Source organism: Molossus molossus, unplaced genomic scaffold (assembly GCF_014108415.1).
Source record: "Molossus molossus isolate mMolMol1 unplaced genomic scaffold, mMolMol1.p scaffold_m16_p_19, whole genome shotgun sequence".
NCBI classification, from domain to species: Eukaryota; Metazoa; Chordata; class Mammalia; order Chiroptera; family Molossidae; genus Molossus; species Molossus molossus.
In genome coordinates this window covers 55406909-55421039 of record NW_023425354.1, presented here as the reverse complement: position 1 = coordinate 55421039, position 14131 = coordinate 55406909, and the positions used below count along the sequence as shown (strand labels likewise).

The window sequence follows — 14131 nt, the reverse complement described above, 5'->3', positions numbered from 1 at the left end:
GACCCTTACAATAGTACATTACACTTTGGCCCTACCATCATTTGTGTTATTGTTACCATATAATTTACTTCTATTTTTTAAACTCCACCATAAATTTTTATTATTTTTACTTTAAACAACCATCTTTTAAAGCAATTTGAAAGTTTAAAAACATTTATATTAGAACACATTCTTACCATTTCTGACACTTCATTTTTTGGTTTAGATCCAAGTTTCCATCTGGTATTATTTCCTTTTACCTGAAGAATTTCCTTTAACAATTCTTTTAGAAAAGTTTGGCTGCTGATGACTTCTCTTGGCTTTTGTTTTTATGAAAAAAAAAAAAAGTTATTTCACCTTCACCTTTGAAGGATCTTTTCACCAGATACCGAATTCTATCTTCCAGCATTTAAATATGTTGTTTGCCTCCTGGCTTGCATAGTTTCTGATAAGAATTCTGCACTAATTTTTATGTTTCTTTCTAGCTATGATGTCTCTTTAATTCTGAAGTAAAGCTTTTCTCTTTATTGTGGATTTTTAGCAATTTGACTCTGATGAGTTTTGAGGTGATGGTAGTGGCAATGTGTGTGTGTGTGCGTGCGCATATGGGTGTGTATTTATCCTCTTGAGTGGTGTGGAGCGTCTTAGACCTATGGATTTATAGCTTTCATTAAATTTGGCAAATATAGAGCCATTATTTGTTCAAAAGTTTTGTTTTCCTCCCTTCTCTTTTAGACACTCCAAGTACATGATGTTAGATCATATGATACTGTATCATAGATTACTGAGGCTCTTTTATTTATTTATTTTTTTAGTTAAAAACGTTTGCTTTAGCTTGGTTAGTTTGGAGATCACTAAACTTTACTTCTCTTGTGTCTAATATGCTGTTAATCTCATTTAGTGAAATTATGCAAGTATATATTGTTAAGTATATATTGTATATTTTATCCATAAATTCCATTTGGCTCTTTTTTTTTTTTTTTAAATCTTCCACGTCTCTATTATGTCCTTGTTCTCCTTTAAATGCTTGTACATAGTTTGCTGGTTGCCATTACATTATTGCTATTTGTAGGCTTGTTTCTCCTGACTGAGTTTTCTCCTGATTAAGGAGAAATGTCTGCTTCTTGGCAGTCTTGAAGTTTTCGATCAGATGCCGGACATTGTTAGATTATATATTTGAGTGTCTTGAAGTTGTCAGGCAGTTTAATTATGTGTGGAATAGTTTGAACACTTTGAGGTCTCTTTTTAAGCTCTGCTAGAGTGAATTTTCAATACCTGCATTCTAGAAATAGTTGAGACCCCTCTTGGGGTTCTCCATGGAATGTGCCAGGTGATTAGCAAGAACTCTCCACTCTGGTGCAAGTTCAAAATGTCTCTCCACTGTCTGTGAGCTCTAGAAACTCTTTCGCTGACAATCCTGCCATTGTTCCTTGCTAAGGTCTGTGGAAGGCCCCTTGATGTATGAGCAGCCTATCACTCAGCAAAGACTCCAGCAGACCCCTACGTAGATTTATGGAGCTCTTTTTCTGCGTGGCTTGCTTTATTCCAGAATCCTGCTTCACAGCTTCCAGCTGTTCAGTGCCCCAAATTCTGAACTCAACTCACAAATGCTGCCAGGCTCTGTTCCGTTTTCATCTGCTTTTTTCATCAGAGGGCTCGCCTTATTTATACTGTTTGTCCAGTATCTGAAAACAATTTCATATATTTTTTCTAGTATTTTAGATGAAAGAGACTAGGTTTAGTTTTCCTTTCTCTATCCTGGTTGGAGGCAGAGTCTACGTTGAGTTTTTGACTATTCCTTAGGCCATGCCACTCTCAATATTTTGGATCAGTAGTGACCACAAATAGAAGACATTGCTGTGCTGTTGTCTTTTATTCAGTCTTGCTGAGTGGCGTGCAAGATGGCTGGCTGAATCCAGAACCTCAGGGTGGCTGCGGAATATGTCTCCGTGAGAAACTTACTGCCATGTACAAAGACCTCTACATCTGCGAACTTTAAACAACTGAGCTGTATGCATCAGATTCCAGATTCTAAATTATACCCCCCCCCCTAGTTAAAATAAATTTCATGGATACCTTTGTACAGGGACTTATTTTCTCAATTCATGTCTTCTGTGGCTTATAACCTCTGCATCTTCACACATCACCCTGTGGAGAGATGGCCATGGTTCAATATTTGACACATAGGTCCTTAAGATTTCAACATAATAGGTGTTGGGTAAACACGTGGTAATTCTACCCTTGGAGATCCTTGGTTGAAGAATCAAATGAAACATTAGCTTTTAGATCCATTATTGTCAAGAATTAAGAACAGCCATGTGAAACTTTCTGCTGAAAGAAGACTGACTGGATTTGACTTGGGGAAGAGGTTGGAACTAAGAGTAGCCTAAGGTTTACTGTGAGGAGGACCCTAAGGTCTCAAGTTATTTTGAATTTGCTGTTTAAACTTAAACTTAAGTGAAGAATTGCAAGTAGGCCCAGCCAGTGTGACTCAGTGGACTGAGTATCATCTAATGGATTAAGAAGTCCCGGTTCGATTCCAGGTCAGGGCACATGGGTTGTGGGCTCAATTCCTGGTGGAGGTCATGCAGGATGATGTATCTCTCTCACATCAATGTTTCTATCTCTCTCTCCTTCTAAAGAATCAATAAAAGCATATTTTAAAATAAACAAATAAATAAAAAAGAACTGTAAGAGGTTAATAAGGTTTCTGTTTTACCATCATACTCTGAGCGTGGCCAGTATAGGTGCTTGGGGGCTAAGGGAAGGAAGAATTGAGGAAAAAGCAGACACTTAAGATCAGGTGGACACCTCACTGGCAATGGGCAGCTATTTCATCACATGTGCTCTGAGTGGATTTTTATTTGACAAAAATTTTACAAATAGATGATTTTGTGGTTTGGATATCAAAGGCTTCAAGACATAGCTATTTAAATAACTAAAAGATTTTTTTATTCTGAGCAGGCTATGGAATTAGATCTGATTTGATTTTTCCCTTTCAGTAAATGGGTCCATAGAGATTAACCCCCAAACAGAATATTTAGATGCTGACTATATGTCATAGTCTATGGCAAACTTGGCTTTCTGGAGTAATAGACTAAAATTTTAAGACAATAAAATAACTGGTAAAAAAGACAAAGTAGATCTGTATTTCCACCTGGAGAAGTCCAAAATACATATTTTTTAAAATGCATGTTCTAGAATAATACAATTATTAAGATAATTTATTTTTTGTATTAAAAATTTCTGCATATGCATAAATGGTATATGTATGTATGTTTAAAAATAACACATATGTTGTTATATAAATAAGAAAAATCTGGAGAGGTACAACTATTAATGATTTACAGTGTCTACTTCTGAGTTCAGTTTTTGGGGAGAGAATGGATATTTATCTTTCATTTTATATATTCCTCTGTATTAGTCATTTTAGAAGCTGACATTTATTGAGCGTTGACTATGTGTCCGGAACTGTGCTAAGCATTCCCCGTACTTAGCATTGCCTTACTCAAGCTCACACCCCAGCGGCTGCCCTAGACTGTCGGTGTTGGAATTGCGTCCAGGTGCCAAGTTGCCAGGAAGGGGATCTGGTTACTTGCCTTGAGCTATGTTTGCCTACCAGCCACACCACTGTAACCCAAATTGTGTGTTTATTTAGGATAACTTGGTTGGGGGGATGCTGCCAAGCAACCCCTTGCTGCTCCTACTGCTCATAACAATCCAAAGAAGTGAGTACTATTATTCCCAATTTATAGATGAGGAAACTGAGGCACAGAGAAGTTAAGTAATTTGCACAATGTCACATCGCTAGTAAACAGCAGAGCCAAGATTTGAACTCCTATCTGTTAAAATGCATAGTTCAGGCTCTTAATTTGAATTTGCTGTAAGACAATATCACTTGTAATTTAAAAAGTAGTTAAAAATTCAAATAACCACTCTAAAAGTATGATTTATAATACATTCGGAGATATAGAAATGAAAAAACTTTGAATGTATCATCACTGGTAAAACAAGTATGTACTAGGGAGCACTGCTACTAATACTAAGTCAGATGTAGCCTTTTATTTGTAAGTTTTCACCAAAGATTGAATTGTGTGATGGTCTAGTTTTATCTTTTTTTCTCCCTTTTAAACAGGAGAGATCAACAAGTAGTATTTGAGCATCATGGAGTTTTTAGGTTCTACTTTAACGGCAACTAATGTCCACCCAAGAGCAACACCAACCAACTTCCTACCAGCCATCAGTACCATGGCATCAAGCTATAGGGACCACTTCCCCCACTACAATTTGACCCATAGCTTGAGCCTTCCTTGGAGACCAAGCACATACTACAAAGTGGCCTCCAACTTGCCGAGCTTGGGCCCCTACTGCACCAGATCTCAGAGGGTGTCGGAGAGCACCATGCTCCCCTTTGTTTCCAACAGAACCACTCTCTTCACACGGTACACTCCTGATGATTGGTATAGGTCCAATTTAACCAACTATCAAGAATCCAACACGTCCCGACATAATTCAGAGAGACTGAGGGTAGATACATCTCGCCTGATTCAAGACAAATATCAACAAACAAGAAAAACTCAGGCAGACGCCACCCAAAATTTGGGAGAACGAGTCAATGACATAGGATTTTGGAAATCTGAAATCATTCATGAGTTAGATGCAATGATTGGAGAGACAAATGAACTGACTGATCTTAAGAAAAAATTGGAGAGAGCTTTGATGGAGTCAGAAGCCCCTCTTCAGGTAAATATAAGACCTTATGATAAATGGCACTGTGCTGCTATGGTTATACTCCACTGGTTGGATTTCTGAGGTTCTTTATCAGTTGAGTTATATTTTATTTCACCTGTATAAATCAACCTCCATCAATAAATTTGCAACTGGTGTCAGCAATGGTCAAACAACTGCCATTTTTACACATTATATAGAACGACCATTTAAGCAGAAAGAATTCTGAATGCAAAGCAAAGGAGGTTAATTAAAGAGACACCTTAGGACACACAATGTATTTAAGATGAAATTTCATCTTGCCCACTGCCGTACCTGGATTAACATAAACAATATTTGTAAAAAGAGCACAAAAACCAACTATTTGTTTAGTCTGTGTCATGAAATACTTCCTGTGCGTATGCTATGATTCAATTTCAGGGCACATTGAAATGACCAAATGACACCTTCGTAGGAGATGGAATGAGTTTGGTTGAGTAGAGAAATGGGACTGAGGTTAAGCCCATTGCGGTCATGGAGGCCACACTGCAGTTGGTTGCTGGCCTCTGACCAGACTGCTGAGTGGGCACAAATTGCCTCCAATTTTCTGAATGTGTGAGGGCCCTCTAACCTCGTTCTATCCACCACCTTGAAAGAAGATGTTCTCTCTCTCTCTCTCTCTGTCTCTCTCTCTGTGTGTGTGTGTATGAGCAGAGCTCATACCATTTTCTTCATGTTTGTGTGACTTACTTGCCAAGTGATATGCATTTGCTATAGGCATTTATTATTACAACTGTAGCAGCAGAGTACAGAATCAAGGAGCTGACGTCTAGTGGGTTGAGGAGTTTGTTGGAGACCCCTGCACACTGTTAGTTCTTTTCATGCCCCCTCCCTACTAAAAATGAGCATGCAGAAACACATGCAACCACCAGGTATTTTAAGAGAGGTTGATAGACACTAATGATGCCATTTTAATGAATTTTTAAACAATAATTTTCTTTATTGATTTTAGAGAGAGAAAAAGGGAAAAGGAGAGAGAGATAGAAATATCAATGAGAGAAACTATCAATTGGCAGCCTCCTGCATGTCTCCCACTGGGGATTGAACCCACAACCTGGGCATGTGCCCAGACCAGGAATTGAACTGGCACCCTCCTGATGCATGGGTCAACGCTCAACCACTGAGCCACGCTGGCTGGACTAATGATGCCATTTTAAATGAACTCATCATAAATTGTTTTGTAGGATTAGAAGCACTTCGAATTTTCTCTGTGCTCCAGTCATTTTGAGGATTTCTGGTCTATTCTACACCCCACCCCATCCATCCCCCACTTACTTTAAATTATCCTGAAAAGTGCTCCTTTAGGTGGTGATTGCTTTCAGTGAGATGGTTCTAATTTGAATTTTTTAATGTAACTTTTGTCCATATGTTCTTGTGTGTTTAAACATTTACTATCAACATAGTATCAGAAGGTCTTGATTAGTCACATAAACAGTCTTAAAAAAGAAAATACAGATGATCAACTCATATGTAAAAATATTAGAAATTAACCAAAATGCAAATTAAATCAATGAAGTAACCATCTTTGGCCTATCAAATTAACAACAACAACAAAAAGATACATATAGGATTGACAAAAGTGCAGAAAATGAACACATTCATATATTGCTGATAGGACTGTGGAGAAGTAGGAACTTCCTGGGAAATGATTTAGTAACACACGTTAAAATCATCAGAGGGCCTGTCGACCCATTAATCATCTTCTAGTAAATGTAATTGTACAATTAAAAAATTAAATATTCACTCGAAGATTTTGTTTGATGATATTATATCTGGATTATAATATGCATACTATTATATCTTAAATTTTTAAAAAATTTAGCACTATATACTCATCCCAAATCATGAAATAGTCTTTGAAAAAGTATTTTTAACAATTACATGTTCTTTCATACTTAACTGATTGTTAGCAATCTAAGCTGTTTTCCATTGGTGTCATTGATATACTGTGTCTCAAAGAATATTTCATGAACAGGGCCTATTATTTAATGTCAACCCTAAAAAGTATAATATAAAATTATAAGAACATTATAATCTCTGTTTTGTTAAAAACAGTGATAGGAGTATGGCTAAATCATCTTCCATTTTTCCAGATTATTTTTCTTTAATGGATAAAGCAATTTTATTTTTATAATTGGTACTTTAAAAATAATCACTAGAATTTTGTGACACAATTATTTTAGTGTCTTTCAAGATAATCATTTGTTTTTTTTTCTTACTCTTATCAGTAGAAAATATTTGAAAGTAATAGCTTGAAGACTCGGGTTATTGAAATATTTCTGTACAAGAAATTAATGTCACATAATTTTCTCAGATGCTAATTTGCAGAGATTAAGTAGATGCCATCTGCTTCATTTTGTCGTCTGTCCAAATTAGAAACATTTTTTAAACAACTTTGAAGAGCTAACTCTAACTTCTAACTAGAAGTAGGGATTTACTTAGTTGTAATGGTTGGTTTCACACTTTATTTTCAACAAAATGTCTTAAAAAGTTGGCGTTGGGAGTATTTGTTGACTTGTTTTAGAAATAGGTTATTAGACATTCTGGTCACTGATTTTAGTTAGTTTATACCAATGGTTTTCATTATTTGTATATCTGTAGGTAGCTCGAGAATGTCTGTTTCATCGAGAGAAGAGAATGGGCATTGACCTAGTTCACGATGAGGTAGAAAAAGAACTGCTGACGGTAAATATGGGGAAATGCTTCAACCAGAAACTTAGTTGCCAATGTGTTAATGTATAGAAACAAAAATTATGTTACACAAAGCCACTCATAATTAAGAAGTTATAGTATCAAGTATTTTTAACATTTAGAAAAGCTACTTTTTTTGGTTATAAAAGTAATAGACGTTTATTTAGAAAATTTGAAAGACACAGAAAAGGATAAAAATAAAAATCACCTGAATCTCACTTGCACAGAAATTACTATTAATTTAGGGGTATTTAAGTATTTTTTATTAATCATACTTAGATAGATACCACCCAACTTAAAAACACACAGACATGTCTTCAGGATTAGAATTATACACTATATATAAATTTGAGTAGTGCTGGGGTATTTTGTTATTGTTGTTTGCTGGATCAGTGCTCAGTGTTGATTATTCTTAAACACACATGTGCGAAGGCAGCACTGTTTTTAAAACTACATTATTTTTAGCAGTTTTAGGCTCACAGCAAAGTTAAAAGGAAGGCACACGCATAATATCCTTCGTTTTCAATACCCCTCCAACAGAATGGTACATTTGTTACAATTGATAAATCTCTATTAATACATCACAATCATCACCAGCATACATAGTTTACCTTGGAGTTCACTCTTGTTGTGAATTCTATGGGTTTGGACAAAGGTACAATGACATGTACCCACCATTATGGAATCCTACAGAGTACAGTCGGCCCTCGTTTATCACGGTTAATCAGTTCCAGACTCTACCGCCATCAATGAATTTCCGCGATGGAGGATTCTTATTTACACTACTAGTACAGAATTTGAAAAAAAACGCGCTAGAGTGAAGCCGGGAAAGTCTAAGCGCGAAGTGGCGAGGGACGCCTGTATTTTCACTACCCTAACAATCCTCTGTACTCTGCCTATTCACTCCCTGCAACCCCAACAGTGATCTATTCATTTAAAAATGCCCTGGCCTGTTTGGCTCAGCAGTTAGAGCATTGGCCCATGGACCAAAGACTCTCAGGTTCGATTCTGGTCAAGGGCACATACCTCGGTTGTGGTTTGATCCCCAGCCCCTGTTGGGGTCGTGTGGGAGGCATCCCATCAGTGTGTCTCTCTCACATTGATGTTTCTCTCTCTCCCTCCCTCCTTCCCTTCCACTCTATCTGAAAATCAATGGAAAAATATCCTCAGGTGAGGATTACATTAATTAATTAATTAATTAATCAATTAATTTTTTAAAAGTATACTGGTGGTTATTTCCATCATTTTATATGCTTTAAGACATGATTTTAATGATTACATAGTGATCCACTATCATTCTCAAAAAAAACAATCCTCTCTTTTTGCATAGTTAGGTTGTTTCCCTGTCTTCTTCTTTTTTTTTTTTTTTTTTGCTATTTTAATAACATTGTAGTGTACAGAAATATTGATGACTGTATGTATTTTTATTATTTCCTCAGAATACATTTCAAATACTATAATTGATATGTCAAAGGGTATAGGCAGTTAGAAAGCTTTTAATATATAGCCACATTGCCATCCAGGATCTTTTAGTTATATCTGCTCTCCTATCTGATTCTCTCTCTATGTGCTCTCTGCCACTTTCACCAATTAAATATGATTTAGTTCCAAGTTTTCTGACCATCACTTCCGAGACTCGCCACAAGATCTCGGCCATTCCAGCCATTCCTTAAGATTTCAGTCAAGTGCCTAGGGCCCTTCCTAATCTCTCTCTCTCTCTCTCTATCTATCTATCTATCTATCTCTCTCTCTCTCCCTCCCTCCAGCTGTATCTGCTATGAGGCATTAGTTCTGCATCCCGATGTACCTGTCAAACAATTTACACTGGTAACTCTTTTTTGGTTCACATTCATGAAGCCTAAAAGTGAACTTTCCTTCTGTCCTGACGCTTTCTCCTTTCTCTTGGCCCCCAGGGCTCCCTGGTTGCCACGGCATGTCTTGCTGCCCTCGTCTTTTCCACCTCGGTACTTATTTTCCAGCCCCCATACATTGTTCCCTGATTTGTTTCTCAGCTCTCTCTTTTGCGTTTCATTCTCCCTACCATTGTTCTAAGTCATTCTCTCCTCCTTCATTGCTGGTGAATGTAAAATCCCCAAATACCTTGTTGTCACTGATCCTGAGATGTTCTCTCTGTAGTCAACTATGAGCCACTCCTAACGGTTCAGCTCCATCCGTTTGCCCACAAACACACTGTGGCATTCCCAAGACATTTTATTGGCAACTTGGCTACTTTACTGTTTCTGTTATTCTAGCTCTCAAACCTGTACCCAATGAAGGCTCTTAATATATCAGCAGTCAGGTTCCACTTGTAGAGATTCTGATTCAAATCTGGAGTGGGGACTAGGCATTGATTTTTAAGAATGTTCCCCAAATAATTTTTATTCACAGACAGAGTTAAGAACCACTTCGTTATAACTACAAAATATTGATAGAAATTAATGGTTATCTAAATAAATTATCATATGATGTTCATATATTGGAAGACTTAAATAGTGTTAAGATGACAGTAGTTCCCCAAATGATCTATAGATTCAGCACAATTCCTTTCAAAATCCCCAGCTGACTTCTTTGTAGATATTGACAAGCACATCCTAAAATTCACATGGAACTTGAAATGATGCAGAATAGTCAGAATAATATTGAAAAAGAAGAAAGTTGGAGGACTTACACTTCTTGATTTCAAAACTTACAAAGCTACAATACCTGATACAGTGTAGTCCTGGCATAGGATAGACATGTATATCAACGAAATAGCATTTGAGGATCCAGGAATAAATCCTCACCTTTATGATGAATTACTCTTCAATCAGGGTACCAAGACTACTTAATGGGAGAGGGCTCTTTTCTTCAACAAACAAGGCTTGGATAATTGGATATCTACATGCAAAGGACTGAAGTTGGACCCCTACCTCACACCATATTTTAAAAGTTGAGTCAAAATGGATGAAAGACTTAAATATAAGAGCTAAAACTGTAAATCTAAGAAGAAAACACGGGCATAAATAGTTGTGACATTGGAATAGGCAATAGTTTCTTAAATCTGACACCAAAAGAAAGAAATAGATAAACTGGACATCATCAAATGAAAAATGTTGATGATTCAAAGCATATCATCAACAAAGTGAAAAGACAGAGATGGGGAAAAAAAATCTTTGCAAACCATGTATCTGATAAGGAAGATGTATCAGAAAATATAAGGAACTCTTACAACTAAAAAAAAAAAAAGAAAAGAAAGAAAGAACAAATAACCCAGTTCAAAAGTGGGTAAAGGACTGAATAGAGAGTTCTTTAAAGAGTGTATAAAGCCCTGGCCGGTTTGGCTCAGCGGTTAGAGCGTCGGCCTGCGGTCCAGAGAGACCCGCGTTCGGTTCCCGCTAAGGGCACATACCTCGGTTGCAGTTTGTCCCCGGCCCTGGTCGGTCGTGCGGGTGGCAGCCACTCGATGTGTTCCTTTCACGTCGATGTCTCTCTCTGTTCCTCTCTCTCCCTCCCACTCTACCTGGACAAAAAATGGAAAAATGTCTTTGGGTGAGGATAAAAAAAAAAAAAAAAAAGAGTGTATAAAAATAGTTATTAAGCCCTGGTTGGTTTGGCTCAATGGTTAGAGCGTCAGCCCATGGACCAAAGAGTTGCAGGTTCGATTCCGGTCAAGGGCATGTGCCTCGGTTGTGGTTCAGTCCTTGGTCCTGGTCAGGGTTGAGCAGGAGGCAACCAATCAGTGTGTCTCTCTCACATTGATGTCTCTCTCTCTCTCTCTCTCCCTCCCTCGCACTCTATCTGAAGATAAATGGAAAAATGTCCTCTGGTGAGGATTAAAAAAAAATAGTTATTAAGCATAAGAAAAAATGCTCAGCAACTTTAGTCATCAGGGAAATTCAAATAAAACCATAATAAAATACAACTTCACACCCACTAGCATGACTATACTAAAAAATATAGATAATAACAAGTGTTGGTGAGAATGTGGAGAAATTAGAACCCTCACTCCTCATTCATAGCTGGTGGGAATATAAAATGGTGTAGCTGCTTTGGGAAATGGTTAAACCAAGTTAGAAAATGATTCAGTAATTCTACTCCTTTGTATTTACCCAAGAGGAAAGAAAGTACGTGTCCACACAAAAACCTGTGCATGAGTGTTCAGAGCGGCATCATTCATAACAGTGATGTAGAAACAACCCAAATGCCCAACAACTGATGCATGATACATACCATGTGGTCTCTCCACACAATAGAATGTTACTCAGCCACAAAAAGGAATAAAGCAGTGCCACATTCTACCACATGAATGACCCCTGAGCACGATGCTAAGTGGAGGAAGCCTGTCACAGAGGACCATACAACGTAGAGTCCCACTTACATGAAATGTCCAGACTGGGAAATCCATCGAGATTGAATGTAGATTAGTGGTTGCTCCGGAGAAGGAAGGAGGCTTTGGGGATTGGAAATTGGGGATAACAGCTAAGGGGTATGTTGTTTCTTTGGTGGGTCATGAAAATGTTTTAACATTGGTTCTGGTGTTAGTTATGCAGCTCTGTGAATATACTAAAACCACGGAATTGTACAGCAAAGCACATGAATTCTGTTGTGTATGAACAATATCAATAAAACTATATTTAAAAAAAAAAAAACAAGAACCACTGCTTTAGAGGTAAATAGTCTAGGTCAGTAGCACACACTGCTTTACCTCGGAATAACTGGTCTGCATTAGAGTAATGGTTTATCAGCTGAGGGGGTGTCTTAGTCATGGCCAATTAATTCAAGTAGAGAGTGTATCTTGTAGCCTACCGAAGGCAATGATATTAGCATATCTCTTATTTTTACCAAAATGGGTCTCAATTTTTAAATTAACTAAATGGATATTATTTTTTTTAAAAAGGAATTAGCTTTCAAAGGCCTACTTTTTTTTTTGTATGTGCCCCTAGCGGAAACCGAACCCAGGACTCTCTGGTCTGCAGGTCAATGCTCAACCACTGAGCCAAACTGGCCGGGGCAAAAGGCTTACTTTTGAAAAATGTGGGTAGAATGAAATATTTTCTCATGAGTTCTATTGACTATTACAATCAGTGGTATTTCCCAAATTCTTACAGATTGGGTTCTCTTGGGGAATTGATCGGGATACTATATTAATGGTACTTCCAGATCAAACTAACTTCTTGGACTTTGAGGCCAAATAAGCCTTTGAGTACAGATTCATGAATAAATTAACACTGAGGACAGTCTCAAAGGTCTTTGGTTTTAGGCATTTAGACCATTCTGCCTCTAACCACCTGACATTCACCATATGACGACATCTAAATTTAAATATAAAAATTATTGTCAAAGTATTTTTTATAACAGGAGTCTTACTAATTTTTTTTTTTTTCCACTGAAAGTCCTAGGAATGCCCACTATGTGCATTGTGTACACAGAGAATAAAAGCTCACTAGGATTTGGGGTTTTAAGTGGCGTTTTTAAAGAATTACTCCATGCATCTTTTGCCAACACCCACCTCAGCGAAATAGCTACACACACACACACACACACACACACACACACACACACACACACTCCAAGCCAGAAAGATGAAGACTGACAACACGGAAAACTAAGACTGACTCACAGCCTACTGTGAGAATGTAAGAAATCGCTACCTGGAAGGCAGGGGAACCTTGCTAACATGTGTTGGGAATTTAGTTTTTTATTTACTTCATTAATTTAGAATAGCAAAGCATCAGAAAGTCATCACTGAAATGACTCTAGGTACATTCAATATTTTTATGTTAAAAATTAGACAATGAAATATAAGATTATAGTTGAGTCATAGTTAATATTGGACTAAAGGACTTTACAATTCAATTAACAAAGGCAGAAAGCCAAAGGGGCTGTTTAATTATTTGATAGTTTAATCTCATAGAAATCATAAATGTCTGTATGTTAAAAATACCACGCACAAAATATAAAGACAAGGATCAAACAGTAAAATATCAACCATATATGTAATATATATGACATATGTGATGGGAAAAGATGGACTTTTATTATTTTAAATATGTTTTTATTGATTTTTTAGAGAGAGAGAGAAACAAGCACAAGAGAAGAAAGCCAGACTGTGAACAAATACACAGTCGTAACATTAACCCACAAATCTAAGTAAGGGTGCTTTTTTGGGGGAGGGTCTTATCACATTGGCACAGATTGAGAGGAATCATAGGGCTACTAGGAGTGTGAGGTGAGGGGGTGCACACTCATTTGTTGTAAATGGGCACAACTGTTCTGAAGGGCAGTTTGGCTGTACTTGTCAAAATCTTAAAGAGCGCATATCCTTTGGTCATGTCTAAATATTTTTTTTGAAGTTGTTCATCATAACATTGTTTAATGCCATGAGGAAATGTTCAAGATTAAAATTAAAAAGCAAACCACAAAATAGTATTATAATAGGATCACTTTTCACTTGAAAAACTAATAACAATTTTGTGCACTTTTTAAAAGTCTTCTTGGTACTATTTTGAGTTCCTAAATTTTCTAATATGAATATGAATTTCAGCAGAAAGTAAATGTTTACTTAAAAAACTCTGATACATCACATATTATATACAGTGTATACATCATAGCGGCTGTCAGATCTGCACGGCTCACACAGGTGTGTGTGCGAGTCTGGGGGCTGGCTGCAGGGCTCAGGCAGGACAGACGGGAGGGAAGACTGCCTCAGTTTGGA

At 37.1% G+C, this 14131-nt stretch overlaps 1 protein-coding gene across 1 annotated transcript in view; it reads left to right on the top strand.

The window, feature by feature from the left end:
* The first annotated feature begins 4110 nt into the window (after positions 1–4110).
* The window catches only part of TEKT3 (tektin 3), a 30179-nt gene continuing 20158 nt past the window's right edge, over positions 4111–14131 (top strand). The window contains exons 1-2 of the mRNA XM_036269506.1: positions 4111–4722; positions 7348–7431. Coding sequence (XP_036125399.1) covers positions 4144–4722; positions 7348–7431 — 663 coding nt within the window. The 5' untranslated portion in view covers positions 4111–4143. The remainder of the gene's footprint in view (positions 4723–7347; positions 7432–14131) is intronic.